Raw genomic sequence first — 19,383 nt, 5'->3', positions numbered from 1 at the left:
GTTATTTGTGGCAGTCTTCTAGAGATGACGAGTTCGAAGCGTTTAAGTATCGCTGGTAGCAGAGTGATACCCCTATAAGAGTCTGGGTTCATTCTAGATTCATCTCCTCCTTTGTAAATTGGTACTATTACTCCATTCTTCCAAGCCTTCGGTATATAGCCCGTTTGCAAGATAAGGTTAAAAAGTACCGAGAGACATTTGGATAAGTATTTACCGCCATACTTTAAGTGTTCATAGGTAACTCCATCTTCTCCAGCAGCCTTGTTGTTTTTAAGGGATCGGGATAGTTGAGTTATCTCCTCTTGAGTGATGGGAACAATGTCTGACAGATTCTTTTCTGTTTCTATTTTCTGACGTATAGCTTCAACTTCTTTTACAATGTGTAGCTTGAAGGTTTCACAGAAATGTGGTTCTGACTTGTCCATGAAGACGTTTTTAAGGTGATCTGCAAGGACGTTGCATATCTCTTTTGGATTACGAACATGCTTATCCTTGGACATTAAACATGTTATTTGGTGTCTTGTGCTACCTCGCCGCAGCAGGGACCAGAAAAGTTTTTGGTCGACATCGCTAAGCTTGTCCAGCTTGCTGTACTCATCAGTCTCAAACTGCAGGGCCGCCGTCTTGAGAGCAGTTCTAAAAGCATCCTTGTTCCTCTTATACTGACGAAACACTTCGTGGTGCATTCCCCGAGGACGCCCACTCTTGATCCACGTGTCTCTTGCCCTCATCATAGTGCGATGATGATCTTTAACCACGCCTTTCCAATATGGCTTTAAGTGTTTTGAGAAGTGGGATTGTGGGATGAATTTGTCGGACGATCTCTTTAAGCAGCTAACAATTTCAGTGTAGAACATTTCGATGTCTTCTGAGTCGCACTCACTTGAAGGAAGTTGAATCGTCCAGAGTAGATTGGAAACACTACAGGTGTAGTCAGTCAGTGTGCCATCACGTATTGCCTTGTCCCAGGATGGCCTGGAGAAGTTGTACTCTGGAGGAACATCTCCATTGATGACGTTGGGTACTGAACATATAACTGGGTGGTGGTCTGATATGTTGTATGGGTTGTCGTCCTTTACCTGAATACTCTGGGTAACACTGGCTATGTCTTCTGGGACTAGAATATAGTCTAAAACTGTTCTAGGACCACCTTCATAAGCTTGGAAAGTAGATGTTGGTCCTCTGCAATTGTTCAGCATGTTAACCGGGATTAGTCTGTTCTTCTGAATGAATGCAGTGAGAGCAACTCCTCTACTGTCCAGTGTTCTGCTGTGTCTGGGTCCACAGAGACCTGTGTTGAAATCCCCAAGGAAATAAACTCGTCCTCTGAGTGAGTAGGCATCATATGTATCTTGTAACTGTTGGAGATAATATATGAACACATCAACTGATCGGTTTGACGGAGGTAAGTAAACACATATGAAGTATGTATAAGTGTTGTCTTGATTGTCGATTTCTATTCCTGATATACGGCCACTTTCACAGTCCAGTTTTAAATCAGAGACATACCGCTGCAGCTTTCTGTGGATCAGTAATGCTGTCCCTCCACTTGCACATGCACTATGTATGTTGTGAGCTGGTTCTGGGGCAGGGCTAGCAATGGCGTGGTAGTTTTCATTCAGGACATCAATAAACGCCAAGTTATACCCCCTGAGTTGGTGATCTGCTATAGCGCATATGTCAATGCAGTGTTCTTCTAAGCACCTGTTGAGGTATGGTGCACTAGACATGATGCCTCTTGCATTCCAACACATCAGATTTAACATGTTACTTTTGTTCATGAGCAGGGTTTGTTGATGTCTTTCCTCTACTGTGGATCTTCTGCCAGAACTGATCTCTGGACAGCCATGGTTTAACCACGATATGTTCAGGCCAAAAGGAAGCATCTTCAAGTTTTTCTTTGTCCTGCAGAAGTACATTCACTTGGGCTGAAGCAAAGCGTTTGTCTGGCCGATTAAAGAACCTTAAAAACGTAATGTGTACGTTTCTATTTTCCAAGTACCGCTTGAGTGATTCCATGGTGTTGGATTTGTTGATTCCGCCTATGTAGAAGCGCGCTGTCCTCATCCTTGGGGGAGCAGCACAGAATTCTTCAGGTACGTCTCGAGTAGCAGGGCACTGGTCCCTGCTCACAATAGTTTTGATGTGTGATACTGCCTGGTTAGGTTTTGCGTGCTGTTCCGGCTGCAGATCGCCTGGAGTCTGGGCTTTGCTTGGGTTTTACTGCAAGCACTCACTGTAGGACGGAACGTGAGTGGACTCTTGGACTTCTGGAGTCAAACATGATGGTTGAGTTTTATCTTGCGTGAGTCCATTGTTGATAGGGTGTACGCGTTTTGGGGTTGATTCTGTCGACTTCTCTATGACCTGTGATGCAGCGTTGACAGAGATGCACTGTACACCTCTTTCAGTAGAGTCCTTCTTATTCACGCACTTTTTGCCTGCCGTTTGTTTCAGTTGTTTTTCCAGAGTCACTACTTTCTTCCGGAGATCCACCATGGCATGTTCTATTGATTTGCATGACTTGTCTACTTCCGCTATATCACTCTCCAGTGAGTTCACTCCATTGGTTAGTAAGGAGACTTTTGATTTCAGGTTTGTGATACCGAGGCTTCTGTCATCGGAGAAACGAGTTATCTCTAAGCTCTTCTCTTCCAATTTCATATTAGCATCAGACACATGCTTTCGAAGGTCAGTTACTCTTTTATCCATTCTTTTATTTGAACTGTTTAATTCCTCTATGCTTTCTTTTAACTTCGATGCTTCTGTGACAATTTCATTTTGGAGTTTTGCATACCTATCCAGTTCTTTTCTAAGTGACAACATATCTGTATGAGTGGATTGTAACTGTGACTTACATGCTTCAACTTCTGTTACTCTGTCATTGTTTTCCTTGCGCATGCGCTCTACGGCCTTCACGGTACTTTGTTTTAGTTTTTCCATGTATTCGTTTGTTTTCTTAAGCTCATTATTTACGCCGTCTCTATCGCGCGTCAGCTGCTTATTGTCACACTGGAGTTGTGTAATCTTCTGATTGAGGTAATCAATTTCTTGTATCAGTTCACCCCTCAAGTCGGCGAGGTCCCTTTCGAACTTTGCCATTATCTCCTTGATTGGTCCTAATGATCAGAAATGATGTACTCAATAGTATCCGCATATCCATTCTGATTGTGTAAATCGGGTACAACAAATTCACACTCACCACCGTTGTTTGTTTCGTCTGTCGAGTTTGTCATCACAACATTGCCCACGACTTCACCAATATGCATATCTTGAGTTTGTGCCAGATCACCGGATATATCCTCACCACTACAGTGGTCATTTAGTACACTTTGTACGCCTTCTCCGTTAGTATAACCATTCAAGACACGATTTGAGTCGGACAGCAGTTTACACAGGTCTACCCCTGACGCCATCTTGGTATATTTGACACAACCTCCACTGAATCTCTGAACTGTCGAATGTAATTAGGAGCAAAATGTTCATTTCCCCGACAGTAATCATAATGTCTTTCTCATCAGAAGAAGTGATTCCTCACTGAACCAAACTCGCCTCCAGTTTCTAAGGTTCTAGTTCATCGACACCAGCGCAAAAGATTGTGCCGACGAAAGTTTCTCATCTCAAACAGTGCTATATTGGAGGAAACTGCACTTCACGTAAACGATTCCTGACAGTTTCTTCTCAAACAAGGGATGCGTTGTGCAGTCTCCATGATTGTGGTTAGACGATGACGCAAGTGGACAAATCAGATGTATCGGTCCTGGGCTATGGATGGTGACTCTTGGACCGCCAACTCTGGCGCGATCATGGGCGGAACTGGATTGCGGGAAACGACCCAAAGGCGAGATATGGTGTTCTGACGAACGCTGAAATTTCGGGCAACTGCACACTGCGACTTCCCAGCTTCAAGGCGGCCAATGGTGATGTTTGGATTGGCGGAAAAACGAATGACAACACTAAATGCTACGTTTGCTTTGTCATTGTGATCCGCTTACTTGCGACACCAGATTGCTTTGCAATAAGGGGAATAAAGGGAAAGTTAAAAATGACGCGTTTTGACGCGTTTACAATCACACATAGATGACGTTTTAGAAAGATATAGTATATTTGTATGGTTTTTACAACATCTACATGAGTGCAACGTTCTCAAAATGACCTATGCATTTCATGCTTTGAAGAATGTATGACAACCACGGTGCATCAGAATCAAGCATCAGTGACGCCATAACAAATGTTAGCAACTGATAATCAGAATAGCCATACTAACAACAGCTACCCAATTTAGAAATGGTCCACGGCATCCAATAGCTGAGGTCGGTCGTTTAGGCTGCATGCCTTGGTTCATGAATGTTATCGTATCCAAATGATAAAGAGAAATCACCATTTTTCGTTAATTTATTATACATGCATTGCCATATACCATTTGAACACAACACTAACTTTCGCGAGAGGTTACACGGAAGTTTAATATGCATACCACACAACTGGCACGAAAAATCACCAAACATTTTCTAAAATTTGATAATGTGCCCATCATCACACTGCCACACCCATAACGACTGAAGATATATACTGACGCTTCCTTCACCCCAATCATAATAGATAAAGTATTTATTTATTATGGAGATTCAACAATCAATGCTAAGGCTAAATAAAAAAGTTAAATGTTTCTCGGGCATCGGAGAGTCACTTTTATTTATGCTCGTAACAATTTTTATTGCCATTTGAGTAAAAATAATTTTGACTTTGTAGCGTCATACATTTGTCCAGTATAAGGGTGAGTGTCGGTAAGAAGAGTGTGACTGAATGTACGACTTCTCAACACGTGGCTAAACCTTCCAAGCTGTATTTCTGAGAGAAAAGAAATAAAAATGTGTTCCTCCCTCGTCACTTATTTTCTATAAAAAAAATATTAAAAATGCCGAAAATAATGTGGCTGAGAAACATTTATTTTTATGCAGTCTAAGGAATATGGATGAAAATAACTGTCGCAGAAGTATATATATGTATAGCTCTACTGACAAGAAGATTATGTTTGAAAATGCATGTATATATGCATATGTATACACACACACACACACACACACACACACACACACACACACACACACACACACACACACACACACACCACCACCACCACCACCACCCTTAGGCATGTGATTGTTTGTTCACAGAATATTCTACGATGTCTTGATGACGTCAGATGTGAGTGAGTGAGTGAGTTTAGCTTTACGCCGCACTCAGCAATATTCCGGCTATATGGCGGCGGTCTGTAAATAATCGAGTCTGGACCAGACAATCCAGTGATCAACAACATGAGCATCGATCTGCGCAATTGGGAACTGATGACATGTGTCAACCAAGTCAGCGAGCCTGACCACCCGATCCCGTTAGTCGCCTCATACGACAAGCACAGTCGCCTTTTATGGCAAGCATGGGTTTTTAAAGGCCTATTCTACCCCGGGACCTTCAAAGGTCGACGTCAGATGTAAGTATGACGTCAGAATAACCATTTCTTGACCGTTTCAGTTTAGCCACCCACAGTCATAGATTCTTTCTTTTGTCCGGTAGTCCATAAAGAGTTCAAGAGCTCCCAAAGCCTATTTTGGTTTTATACACCATGAACACGAAGTAATGAAGCCGTGAACTTTGTTGCCGTATGTGAGGGCCGGTGACAGACTGGTCAGTACTTGAACAGCTTGACCCGGACAATGACCACTTGAAACAGATGCTGAGTCAGACTATGTTCTGTTGACATGCCTATAATACAATACTCTCTCCACCTCCATGATCAAGGGGACAGCTTCTGTCTATCGAGAGTAGGGTGAGTGGGTCGACTTCCTGGTCAGCTGGCACCAAAATATGTTAATAGTTGTCCAAGGCTTAAATGTCACAACCAAAATATCAAACATTATTAAATCACAATTATCACTTATTCGTGACATATAATATACATTGCTGCTTTTGAACAAGCAAATAAACACAGTTGCAAGCGTACAATCGCAATATTTTGTGCTTGTACTTACTTAACGAAGCCCTCGGGAGACCGAACCCAGTCATAGTGGGTGGGTGGACACTCAAGTGTAACGATGAGGGCTCATTGTGTGTACAGAAAGATGATCTGTTTGATGGAGTTTTTTAGAAGTATGGCGAGTCACAAGAAAGTAAGATTCTTTATGGATCACAAATTCTGTTATAGTACTTGATGCGTCGTTTCAGTATGGATTCATATACCATTGTCAAACAAAATCATATACATAAAAAAGTTGTCATCCATAAAGAATGAATAAAAAGATGTTGAGTTCTGTAAATACATGTTCTCTGAATATGCGTTCGATCTAATAAAAAAATCATCTCAGTAGAGATGGTGAACTACAGCGTGGCTGGGAACTGTCATTTCGACCAAGTACAAAGCAGGAGTTGTTTCAAAGGCATTTAGAAGTTGGAGGAATCAAACTAAAAATGCTTTATGGTTCAACTTCTATATTATACAAGGTCACAACGTTTCTCTGAAGAAGAGACTAGAACCTGTCTCGAAACGTTGTGACCTTGTATAATAAAGAAATTGAACCATAGTTCAAAGCAGGACTTGAAAATGACAAGAGTTTGCAGTCAGATCCAGTCAGCCAAGAAAAATGCATGTAGTTTGCTTGCAGCCCATAGACATAAAAAACATATCATGCGTACAAGTATCACACCTGCCTAATTACATAATGTGGCAGAGACAAGACCCGGGTGCACGAGTCATAAATCAGTTTAGTTTGTTCATAGACAGATAGGTGTTAAGTTCAAATTGGATGTGGTCAATGATTGAAACTGTATTTTAGGTTGAACTGGCATTTTTGTTGATTTGTTTCGGTATGTGAATACCGAAAGGTATCAGAATCTGCAAAGTTGTGTTTCACGTTGCATGTGACCTTTAACATTTTGGGTTAATACACTGACTGATGGTTCAATATCGGTATACCCACAGGGGGATGTTTGACAACCTTGTGCGCGTTACATGCTTTTCCTTCTTTACATGTGTATGGATATCAGTGTGCGCTTGTTTGACCCAGGACGTATTATTTTCAGCAATACAAGCCACTGTGGGTATACCGTGAGTTGGGTAATTTCCCTTAAACTGAAACATGGTATCTTAGTAGGTTAGCACTATAAAAATGGGACGGTCGGGTAGCCCAGTGATTCAAAGCGTTCGCTCGTCACGCTGAAAACCAGGATTCCATTGACCACAAGAGTGCAATGTGTGAGACCTATTTCTGGTGTCCACCGCCGTGATACTGCTAAAATATTGCTTAAAGCGGCGTAAAACCAAACTCACTCACTATGAAACCAGCTGAATCCCTTTCCTAATGTCGGAAACAATAAAAAAAACAAAAACAAAAACAAACAACAACACTGTTTTATGCTGTTACTCTCTATCCCTTACATTTACACAACTCCAAAAAGGATATGTCGAAATACCTCACTTCAGCTTAAAAGGATGCATAAGAGGATATCCAGAAAATCATGTTTACTCGTAAAATCGGGCAAAACTTAGAAGAAATACGGCTAAAGGCTGAAAACAAAAGATCAAAACTAGACTGAAAACTATAAATGGCAATTAGGTCGACTCACACAGCATGAAATGCATGCGCTGTCTACGGGTACAAGGAGACATTTTAAAATATTTTGTGCTTTTTCATGTGTGTTGGAGATGTCTCATCCATTGATTAACATCTTACGTGTCTTTCTTTCATGAAGCTTATGTTAACATTTGTAAAAGAGTATGACACAAGATACCCATAAGCATTTGCTTCACTCGTCCTGATTTTGCCTTTGAGACGACCCCTCATACCTGCTTCTTTTTGTAGTGATAGTGAGACTCCATGGTAGCCACATCCTTAATAGTTTCAGCATGAAAGTTATTATTTTTTGCGGTAGGTATGGTTTGTAACGAAGCTAAATTTAATTTCAAAAATGTCATTTAAAAAGTGTCGTTTGTATTACAACGTCATCGCAGACTAATTTGCATAAAAACATGGTCTGTTCCATGTAAGTCGCTTTGAACTTTGAAACAAATCCACATTGCTCATTTCTGTACTAATCTCTCCTCTGTGTAGTCCTTTTTTCACGTTTCCTATCTCCCTGCCACTGGAACTGTAGTCAGTCCGGACTTATTTTAACGGATATTTCACACTTCCGCATGTCAACTACATAAATTAAAATTACGTCGCGTGCATATGCCATTCTCACACTTTTATGACATAAAATCATCCACACATAGCCTACACTACATGAAATACTCAGGTCTTACTCAAGTAGTCAGCGTGACACCACACCCTACCCCCGGAGGCAAGCTAGAAGCACTGTTTGTAGAAAACACCTCTTTACATTAATGATTAATTACATGACAGACACAGTGTTGTTTAACCCTCTGGCACCAAGGGCGTCAACAGCCTGAAATAACCTTTCATGACCCCGGGCAACTGGGTGAGATGGATGGACGTGTTACATAATGTGTCGGAACCACGACCCGGTTATAACAACAGGCTTCGGCAGTACAGGGATCTCTACAAACCTTTATGTCCGAGGGAAAGTTCGGGTGGGGGTGAACTGAGCTTACATATTTGATATTGTGATAATGTAACTGCATGGATTACATGGTGAGAAGAAATCAATCACTAGGTAATTACTAGGAATATGCAACACGGCAATTACTGTTTTGCTTTTGGGAAAACACGGAAAGGATAAAGTGTGTAGTTTATTGTATGAAGATTAGTTGAATGAGATGAGTTCTTTGAGATATGAAAATATTGTGGTCACTATCTGTACTAGACTTTAAGCAACAGTGGGTCAACCAGATGAACAAACAGCCTGAATTTAAAAACTTGTTGGTTACCTGTTTAAACTCGGATGAGCAATAAACGATCAATGATTTAAGCGAGCAAAGATAAGACAACACTAGAATTTTACAGTGCTTATAAGGATACAGTTCATTTTGATAATGATGTATAATGTGTTGTTATGTTCTTCCAGACACCTTAATTAAAAAATATGAATGGGTAAATCTGCTATCAGACATCATATGTCAGTGATGGCATGACGTAAATGTGTACCATGATATATTGGTATTACGTCATGCAGGTATCTCGCCCGTGGTCTTCCATCCTTCGCGTGAGACATACTGTTGCTACAGTTGTGGAAGAATACTTCAGATTAAGTTTTGTTGTCCCATTTCCTGAAAGATTATTCAGAATTCTAGCCGAGCCCTGGACCGTATATACTTCTGTTTTAGTCTGCGGACGTGAAGAAGGTTTGGGAGGATAGCTACAGGTATCCAGTTTGCGAAGGTGGATTCTGACTGCAGATGTTTATGTCCGCTGCCGCACATGAAGCGGCCGTAATAGACCTGGGTCCCGTTTCACACTACTCTCTTCAGCCTAATATCTCGTAACTTTTCTCGTTGCATTCGTACCACCTACGTTACACCATGTGAGGTGTTACACCATGTGAGGTGTTACACCATGTGAGGTGCTACACCATGTGAGGTGTTACACCATGTGAGGTGCTACACCATGTGAGGTGTTACACCATGTGAGGTGCTGCACCATGTGAGGTGTTGCACCATGTGAGGTGTTGCACCATGTGAGGGTGCTACACCATGTCAGGTGTTACACCATGTCAGGTGTTACACCATGTGAGGTGTTACACCATGTGAGGTGCTACACCATGTGAGGTGCTACACCATGTGAGGTGTTACACCATGTGAGGTGCTACACCATGTGAGGTGCTACACCATGTGAGGTGCTACACCATGTGAGGTGCTACACCATGTGAGGTGCTACACCATGTGAGGTGCTACACCATGTGAGGTGCTACACCATGTGAGGTGTTACACCATGTGAGGTGTTGCACCATGTGAGGTGTTACACCATGTGAGGTGCTACACCGTGTGAGGTGTTACACCGTGTGAGGTGTTACACCATGTGAGGTGCTACACCGTGTGAGGTGTTACACCGTGTGAGGTGCTACACCGTGTGAGGTGCTACACCGTGTGAGGTGTTACACCGTGTGAGGTGTTACACCGTGTGAGGTGCTACACCGTGTGAGGTGGTACACCATGTGAGGTGTTACACCATGTGAGGTGCTACACCATGTGAGGTGTTACACCATGTGAGGTGCTACACCATGTGAGGTGTTACACCATGTGAGGTGCTACACCATGTGAGGTGTTACACCATGTGAGGTGCTACACCATGTGAGGTGCTACACCATGTGAGGTGTTACACCGTGTGAGGTGCTACACCATGTGAGGTGTTACACCATGTGAGGTACGAATGCTATGAGAATGGATACTAGATCTTAGACTTACGAGAGTTTTGTGAAACTCGACCCTGGAGTCGCATTGCATATCAAAGCTTATGAAAGGACATATACAGGAATATATACCGAAACAATCTGTATTCCTGTGTGGGATAAGGAACATCGACGCCAAAACGAATCCCCCATACCCCATACCCAATAATCAATACCGGGGGTCACTAATATTAATTAGCCTAACGCCGGAAACAGCTGGGTGTTACCAACTATGGTCAGAGGATGTAATGTTTTCGACGCAGGAATTCTGCATATTTCATAGTGGTAGCGATTTGTGGATAATACATAACTGACGTTTCAAAGAAATATCATGCCCAACTTGTGCCCAACTCAACAGAGAGAACCGATGGTATGGCACAGATGGATCCAGCAAACCAGTAACATCACTGAACCAGCTGTTTGTCAAACCAGCGTCTGCCTTTTTAGGAGGTTCCAACAAAATAAGTTTCCACTATACCCGGAATGCATCTATGACTCGCCCCGATAAGTTTATTACCTCCTTTTTCTGACACCGCATTTTCACTGAAGCCAGTCATCTTGGTGTCAACAAAGATAGCGATCGCAACCCAGCAGCGAAGGTTTGTTCGCAGAGCGATTCAGATTTTTGGGGAAATCATACAGACAAATTGACAGGTCCGAAACGGTTAGTAATTTAAGAAGCGATGTGAATTGTGATTAGTACTCTCAACTTCCCAACGTAGACATCTGAATGGATGAAAAAGTCAGCCAAGGAAGGTATAGTTGAAACTTATGATAATTATACCTTGGAGATAATCGAGGATAGCTACGATGCTGACATCTTGCTTTTACATGTGTCCAAATAAATAACATTATGTGTGAATTAAATAAAAAAACTGGTATTATATACGTGGATATGTCTGTTTACTGTATAAGTATTCCCATGTCATGAATGTCACAAACTGTGAGAAGTTGTTCAAGCGAAACAGAGCTATGGCTTGACTTTGAAAGATTTTGCCATGTCATCGTGACTCAGCTGAATAGCCAGTCTGCTTGTATGTCCCTGAAAAGGGCGTTTTCAGTCAATGTTTGTCATCCAATATGTGTCCACTGAGCATGGACGTGACACACTGCGTTGGGTGACTGACGTAGATTCTGTTGTGTAATTGAAAGCTGCACTGCTCGATCGATTGAACCACATCCTAACCATCGGCCTAGTATCATGCACACCCCATGTCGGTCACACCTCAAAGCTATTATCGACTAATCCATAGTTCGAGACAGAGGTTTAAAAAATCTAACAGTTCGAGTTAACGAGAATTCACTGCTAACCGACACCACTTCCTGAACCCTCCATGTAATTCTCTGTCCTGCATTCTGCATGGCCGCCCAAGGCAGACCGTCACGCAGCGTTAACTGTATGTCTGCTGCGGGGTCACCTTGACCTGCAGCTGTAGGACAGGGTCACGTTTTGTCAGCGGAAAGTTTCAGTGGAAAAATCTATAAGGACATTCTAGGACTGTCGGCGCACACTGAACGGAGCTTTCTCCCCAGCTGTAAGGTAAAGCAACATTTTTAAAGTTTTATATTTGTAGACACATTTTGAAAACAAATTATCTTGTTATGAAATAGTGGCAGCGTTCTCATGCTTATTTAAAATGATGTCTTAGAGAAATAACAGCACGGTCACGTTTTGTTGCTGAAAACATTGTTCTGTTTCAAACAGCGTTTCAGGAATGGAACTATAGCGTTTTAGTGATTGGGCGTCCAGCGTTTTGGAGAGGAACTTTTAGTGTTTTGGAACTGAACTTTCGGTTTTAGATGAATTTTGTTACATCTGTCGAGAGTGAGGGGATGTTCGCCTTTTAAAAACATATTTAAAAATATTTCATAACAGGATTTCTTGATTTTCCTATCTGTACGATTGGCATTTTAAGCATGACATCTTCATTACAATATGTTAGGAAAAGTTGCATCTAAACATAATGTAGAAGTTGTCATCAATACAACATATCGTTCTTAGATTTGTTTTATTAAGCCATGTCGCCGTGAATTTTGGTCAGCTTCGCTGGAAGTCGTACTTAACAAGTAGGTTCGTTAGGTTTAATCAAAGAGAAAATTGTGGATTCTTCTTTATCGTCAAGAACATAGAGTTTCAGAGTGTGAGCATACCCTTTGAACTTACATCAGTGGGCTTCATTCACTAGGTAGATATGTACCCGGCTGGCTGTTGTCTGGTCGCAATCTAAGCGTGTCCTCTCTAAATGTCATTTAAAGTTTTGGATGTCCATACAGTTACCTTAACGCATTTGCTCCATGCTCTTATCGTCATTCTTGTCACAATGATTTACATGAGCTAACTTGTCAGATATCAAAGAACACATATGAAACAGGATACACTCGGTCAGCTTGACCCAGCTGTCCTTTCTTCAGCGTTTAGCATGCCAGAGTTTAGCATGCAGAACTCGCTCTACTTGTATCCACACAAATGGCGTTTTTCTAGTATCGATTCTCAGTTCTCAAAAGTACTAACTCTTCTAGCAATATACTTCCTTTGGAAATAAACTGCCATTCAAAGACACGATAAATGTATTGTGGTATGCTAGTAATTGACAAATGTGCTCCCGACATAAAAGCAAAAGGTTTTTATACCCCTGCAAAGAGACATGCCTGCAGACGGACTCATTTAACTTTGATTGTCGGGAACTTGTTTTGAATCATTACGCTGAACCATGTTTACTGAACTGGGTATTTTTATCTTCGGTCTTTGTCTATGTTCATGGCTGAATAAGCATATGCTATTCTGATGTGATTATTTAAAAAGCAGTTGTCAATTTGTTGCTTGCTTATACTTCCATACACTCCGAAGATACAGAAGTCACTTCTTAATCATTGTTAAACAGTTTACCTTTCTTAAAACCCAAACAGGTGGTAGGGTAGCCCACTGCTTAAAGTGCTCGCTCGTCACGCTGAAGACCCGGGTTCGATTCCCTACATGGATACAATGTGTTAGGCCAATTTCTGATGTTCCCCGTCATGATATTGCAGAAATATTGCTAAAAGCGCCGTAAAAAGAAACTCACTCTCATAGCCTACTGCTGTCATGTTGACATTTTTAGGCCTGGTTTGGTTAGAAGATTCTGATTTCTGAAATTCCATTGTCTAGCCGTTCCGCGGAGTAGGTTACCTGGTTTAATTTAAAGTGTTGTGCGCAGGAACCGGAGTCCTTCAGTCGACCAAGTAATAAAAAAACATTAGTTTCCCTTAACAAATAACAATAACACCTATATCAACGAAAACGCCAATGTGAAACATCTCCACTCATAGGTTATGATGTGCACTATGTGTTCGTGTGTTTGTCAGGTGTTCGTGATTTGTAGGAATATCTGCCATTCTCTAACAGTCATATTCAGAATATCCATAGTCATATTCAGTGTGGTCGCGCACAAATACGCATACGCTCAAACTAAAGTAACGAAGACGCACACGCTCTTAACGCTCCAAAATCCATACTTCAAAATGAACAAAACTACTTGCACACATTTATCTAAACATGTGACACGTGCGTGCCCCGTCTCCTGACACGATGTCACTGAAGTTCAACGTTACATAATCTACCCTACTCTAATTTGGTCTTCACGTGCGGACTCCGGGCTGTCTTGGCGTTCCTACACAGACACAGTGCGATAACATCTTCTCGCAGTTCGGGCAGTTGTTCACCTGAACTGTTTACTCATAAACCAATCAATTATCTTGTTATGAATAGCGGTAGCGTTGTCATGTGTATTTAAAATGATATTTTTTAGAAATATTATAATCGCACGGCCACGTTTTGTTGTGAGGTATTAAAGTGTAATGTCATTGAACTATCCCCAAAATCAATGGCGTGAACCAGGAAGTTCCTGACGTTATTTATGCGTTGTACTTCACTTGTCTTGTTGTACCTGACGAAGCATTCAATGCTTTCCGAAGTCGCGATGGTAATAATGCCTGAAGGCTTTTGGTAATCCAGCGTGGCACTGCGGAAATGAAAGCAATCAACATCCCATTTTAGTTGCACATAGGTTTACATCACATCGTGGAAGGTACTTACAAGGTGGACGAACATGAATACATGACACCTTTTATGGATATCACTTCTTTTTATTCTTTTAACGACACCTCAGGGCTATAAAGAGCAAGAATCAGCTCTGAAGAATAAAATTAGCGGAACTCTGCACCAACACACCTAACCAGAAACACGGATTAAGCAACAGTTAGACATGAGCTTCAACATCCCAACACCCAACAGCTACACTTAAACTACTTTTCACCAACACCAACAACCTCACACCAACAGTTAAATACCGACAGCATAACACAAATACTTAAATGCCATATCATTCACTCACTCACTCACTCACTGATTCTCTCACTACCACCGACATGGCCATAGTTTTGCATGTTATGAAGGCTGACACACATGTGAAGAGACAGATCCACACCTGATGTCGAAATGAACTGCAAAATCGGTAAAATGGACGGATTCTGAACTTTCATCTTCCACAACTGATGTTTACCATCATAACGGACCAAACAGCAAACTTTGCATACTATGAATTGTATGCAAGAAAACGGAATAACGAACTAATTTATGTAAACCAAAATTTGTGATTGCTATTGTTAGAAACATGCCACCGAACACTCCAAAACCATACAATTGAAAGAGTTGCGAAAAATAGATAAACCTATTACTGGTAAACACATATAAGATGATCCATGACCTCACAAATGACCCCAATTTGCATACTTGTGAACGCCCCACAGAACGATCCACTTGAAACAAGAGGGAGACAGGTTGTCTGATAAATATCGAGAAGTTCATTTTCACTGTGCGTTTCACGCATGAATTGTTATAGCACACTCGATTTGGGAACAGGTACAATCCCAACGAATTGAATCAACACAATATACTGAGTAAATATATTTAGGACCACCGATCTATTTCAAGCAAGTGACATTTTCCTGGGTTTTTTTTTTAACAAAATTGTTAAATATCTAAAATGCTTGTCAATGCCCCAATCATCTATTTATCTTCGTCTTAACTAAAGGTTAGCGTGGAATATCAGTATCGTATGCCTGAAATTGCAGTCTTATCATTCGAAGGAATATGCGGTGTTGTTTTAATGGGTAAAGTTGACTTTTCGTCTGCTAAATATTAAATAGATAATAACTACATATAGTTAATTGTGTTTCATTTAACTTTTTAATATGTTAAAAGTTATCTGTTACTGAATGGTGGTGGCTAAAACAGAGTAGCAAGGGAGAAATATTTTTATCCCATAATTTTGTTCCTATTTCTCTGTACGGGCTGATTTTCGTCCATAATTCCGCTGGTGATCGACCGGGAATACATGTCTTGGAAATTTATATAACCGGTTCCAGAGAATTGGTTAGTATTCAAACAATATTTCCAAATTTCTGTCATATTTTTATTACGGTCAATAAAATTGTGTACAGAAAACTGAAAATACCTTTTGACATTGATAAGTCAGTGAGAAATATCTTTGTACACAAATTTGTCGGTTTGGGGATTACTCAGTACCAGACTCAGTAGATTTATCAGTGACTAAAAGGATATAAAATACAGACAACTCACCAAAGATTACTCTTTTTCATGACAAAGTATGGGAACAGTAAAAACCTGATATAGTATGTGTCAATTATTATACAACACACAACAATGCTGGAAAATTAGGCGGACTTACTGATTTATGCTTTAATTATCACTCTCTGAATCAGTCTCGGTGTCTTAATCACTTGCAAGTCCTAAGTCAATCACTAGTCTGTCAATTTCCCTTTCTACTGCGATTTCACGTTGCCAGTAACCATCTTCAATTGTTACATCCTTTCATTTATGGCAACTCTTAAGGAACGTTTTGTGAACTGCAAGTTTTGTGAAGCGACATATTTTTTCACATTTGCCCAAATTATCTCAATCGGGTTTAGTTCTGCGTGGTATGGAGGGAGACGTAGTACATCATGACCATGTTGCTTCAACATCATGTCTACTCTGTAAACAAGGCCCGATTTGTTGGATTTTGCAAGAAACAATAGTTCGGCTTTAAGCATTTTCTCATCAAATGAGATATTGTGCATTTGTAGCCACGCTTTTACGTCATCTTTTCTGTTGGCGGTTGGCGGACATTTGTCCACTTGCTTGCTATGATATGGTGCATTATCCATAACGATGACAGTGTGCAGTGGAAGGTTTGGGATCAACTTTTCCTGGAGCCATTTCGAAAAATTATCAAAGTTCATCTCGTCATGATAGTCTGCTGATTTGAGTTTGGAATCAAAAACAAGCAAAGCATTTGGAACAAAACCGTTTTCACCCCCTGCATGAACCACAATAAGCCGAGGTCCGGTGCCAGACGGAGGTTGAACCCCATTTATTACGACTTCACCCTCAAGTTGCCAACATTTTGGGACAATGTGGTGTACATGCAACCATGTTTCATCCATAAAGATGAGTGTTCGATTTTCTTCTCTGTATTTCTTTATTGCACGCAAGTATTGCAAACGCTTGGAACCAATGTCTTTACGTTCCGTTAAATGTTTACGGTTTGACTGCGTTTTTCGCCACCTAAACCCCATGTCTTTGAGATTTTTTCGAAAACTTTCCTTAGACCCTTGTAGTTCAACTGGCACTTTGCCATATCATACATCGTATCCAGAGTGAGTAGTTGTTTTTTTACGCCATATACACTTTGTACAAATTGACGGACTGCACACCGGTCGAAATCATCAAGTTTGTAACTGCAAGTTTTGTGTTTGCGCAACTTGGTGGGACTGATAAATGTAGGTCCACTCGCACACCTACCACCTTCTGCCTTAATGCGCTTTAAGGTTGCCGTTGAGAGTCCAGTAGCAAGGCTACTTTGTAAAAGAGAATCTGCTTTGGTTGCACAATTTTTGTCCATATACATGATACCATTGTATGCTATCTCCCTTGCCTGAGAATGAACTATTTGCCCATGTTTTCCTAACTTGGACATTTTTTACTACAAATGAAATCTGTTTAACAGTATTGAGACAGGTGTAAAACAGTAGCGAGACAGGTGTTAATCAGTAGTGGTGTTGATTTCATGTCACAGTTAGCATGTATTGCACGTGCATAATCGTCAAGCTACCTGTAGCAGCCAAGTGTACTCGCCCAATTCGTTGTACCGCCTCTCTTGTCACAAATGCGTTTAGTGCGCAGGATCATCTAATATGTGTCTAGCAGTAATATATTGCAACTGGGATGGCAGTCTGTCATAAGGTGACCTTAGCTCATCACCATGGAGTAGCCAATCATAAACATGCAAATCGATCTCACACGTGTTTAATACCATCGATGTAACTCACATGGGTTTGTCACCGCAGTTGATAGGCGCGTAGCAAGTCAGTTTTGTCGTGTTACAAAGCTTTATATTTAGGTAGTATTTAGGTATCCTTGTCAGCCAAAGTCAGGTTAAATAACGGGCGCGTTTTTTTTGTGTGTAACCCACGTCCCTGGGTGTCTAAGAAACTGGAAAAACCACTCTCGGATACGAGTGCCCGAAGACACAGATTCCATGAGGCATATATGACAAGACAGCAGTGACGATGACACGAATGGAACGCAGAATCAGTAATGACTCCAGCCGACCTTGAAAAGGTCAGCATGTTCTGACCCGACTGACCGACCTTAATTTCAGGCCCATGGGTGAAAAAAACAAAATCCGCCATATAAAATAAACACATCGGAGATAAGATCATGACCGCGTTGAACGGTATTCTACCCCATCAAAAAGTGTCATGGAGGAAGTTCAGTAAGTCACAAATAATTATCAGTTTCATCAGACCAAAGGTTTATTAGTGCTGAGTATATTAGAATATCGCTTTCGCCTCCAAAGAATCCGTGGCAGAGTGACAATCCCTGTTCCTGGTTATACCGAGAGACCCCCTAACGTTCTGCAAAGGTTGACACAACGAACCATCAAACACGTTTGAGAAACAACATTGCTTCATCACGTTCGTATGCGAACACCTGCCCTGCTGTGCAGACACACGACCATGTACATGTTTAGGAAGTATACATGAGTGTTTTCACTTGTATGCTGTATACACACACACACACACACACACACACACACACACACACACACACACACACACACACACACACACATATATATATATATATATCCTTCATCCGTTTTTACGTTCAAAAGAAAAAAAGGAAAACCACGACATGACAGAACACTATCACGTGGTGGTGTTGCACAATTCAGCGCAGTTCGACCGTTTCATCAGAGATCATTTAATAATCATCTGTTATATGATCTCTGGTTTCATACTTTAATCTAACAGAACGCAATGATATCAAATATATATTCCTCCTATCGAGGTATTTCATTGTTGTATTATTATCAGTTAAGTCGGTCTCGCACAAGCTCCGAGCTATGACCCAGCAGCCTTAATCCCGCAACTAATGTCGCCCCTGGATGTTGTTATATATATTGTTTCCATTGAGTGTCAAGCCCGTGTTGTTTGAACCCTATTCCTGCGACAGATGTCCAGCATGCGTGTAACTTGTCCCGGAAAAAAGTCATTAGCCTCTGTTGAACTTGAATGTTCTCTAAACGCAGGGCTATATTTAAAGTAAAACGTCATATTTCCATTCTTTGGGTTTTTTTAGGCCTGGCAACCCATTTCACCCCTGAGGATACATTTCACCCCTGAGGGCAGGTTTCCAAGCACCCCAAAAACCGAAAGGTCACTATTTTGGGTGGCATTAATGCAGCAACATTTTACATTAACCCACATAGCTGAAGGTTATCAATAAGTGTAGTTAAAAGTAATACGATATCCCGCGGGCAGACTTAAATTTAATTACAATAACATGAAGGTATCGTCTGTCTGTAACTGTGCAAGGTCGGTCAAGATTCATATTGAATAGTCTCATACTCTGAGGCATTTATGAGCATTACAAATTTCAATACTTTCGACAGGATGTAAAATGTATGCTGGAGTGTGTATGTAACCGACTTTATAGAT

At 41.1% G+C, this 19,383-nt stretch overlaps 2 protein-coding genes across 3 annotated transcripts in view; one reads left to right on the top strand and one right to left on the bottom strand.

The window, feature by feature from the left end:
• Positions 1-2,063: 2,063 nt before the first annotated feature.
• Positions 2,064-3,416, bottom strand: LOC137298756 (uncharacterized). Its single transcript, XM_067831032.1, has 3 exons — positions 3,203-3,416; positions 2,238-3,119; positions 2,064-2,125 (listed from the first exon to the last, which is right to left on the bottom strand). The coding sequence occupies exons 1-3, from the start codon at positions 3,414-3,416 to the stop codon at positions 2,064-2,066; spliced, it is 1,158 nt and encodes a 385-aa protein (XP_067687133.1).
• Positions 3,417-11,746: 8,330 nt separating this feature from the next.
• LOC137297863 (cysteine sulfinic acid decarboxylase-like) overlaps positions 11,747-19,383 on the top strand; it is a 34,103-nt gene continuing 26,466 nt past the window's right edge. Inside the window, exon 1 of one of the 2 annotated variants that reach the window (XM_067829829.1) lies at positions 11,747-11,881. The gene's annotated coding sequence lies outside the window, so the exon portion shown is untranslated. The remainder of the gene's footprint in view (positions 11,882-19,383) is intronic. The other variant, XM_067829830.1, reaches the window with a different exon arrangement.

This window comes from Haliotis asinina, chromosome 10 (genome assembly GCF_037392515.1).
Source record: "Haliotis asinina isolate JCU_RB_2024 chromosome 10, JCU_Hal_asi_v2, whole genome shotgun sequence".
Classification (NCBI taxonomy): Eukaryota; Metazoa; Mollusca; class Gastropoda; order Lepetellida; family Haliotidae; genus Haliotis; species Haliotis asinina.
Note: the sequence above shows the minus strand (reverse complement) of the source record. Positions and strands in the feature narration are given on the sequence as shown.

What these genes read in the sequence shown, in the direction of transcription:
- LOC137298756 (XM_067831032.1), bottom strand. Translation starts at nt 3,416, where the DNA reads ATGGCGTCAGGGGTAGACCTGTGTAAACTGCTGTCCGACTCAAATCGT. An exon ending in AGACGAAACAAACAACGGTG is followed by an intron (nt 3,120 to 3,202) that starts GTGAGTGTGAAT and finishes TCTGATCATTAG; the next exon opens with GACCAATCAAGGAGATAATG. An exon ending in CACTCACGTTCCGTCCTACA is followed by an intron (nt 2,126 to 2,237) that starts GTGAGTGCTTGC and finishes TATTGTGAGCAG; the next exon opens with GGACCAGTGCCCTGCTACTC.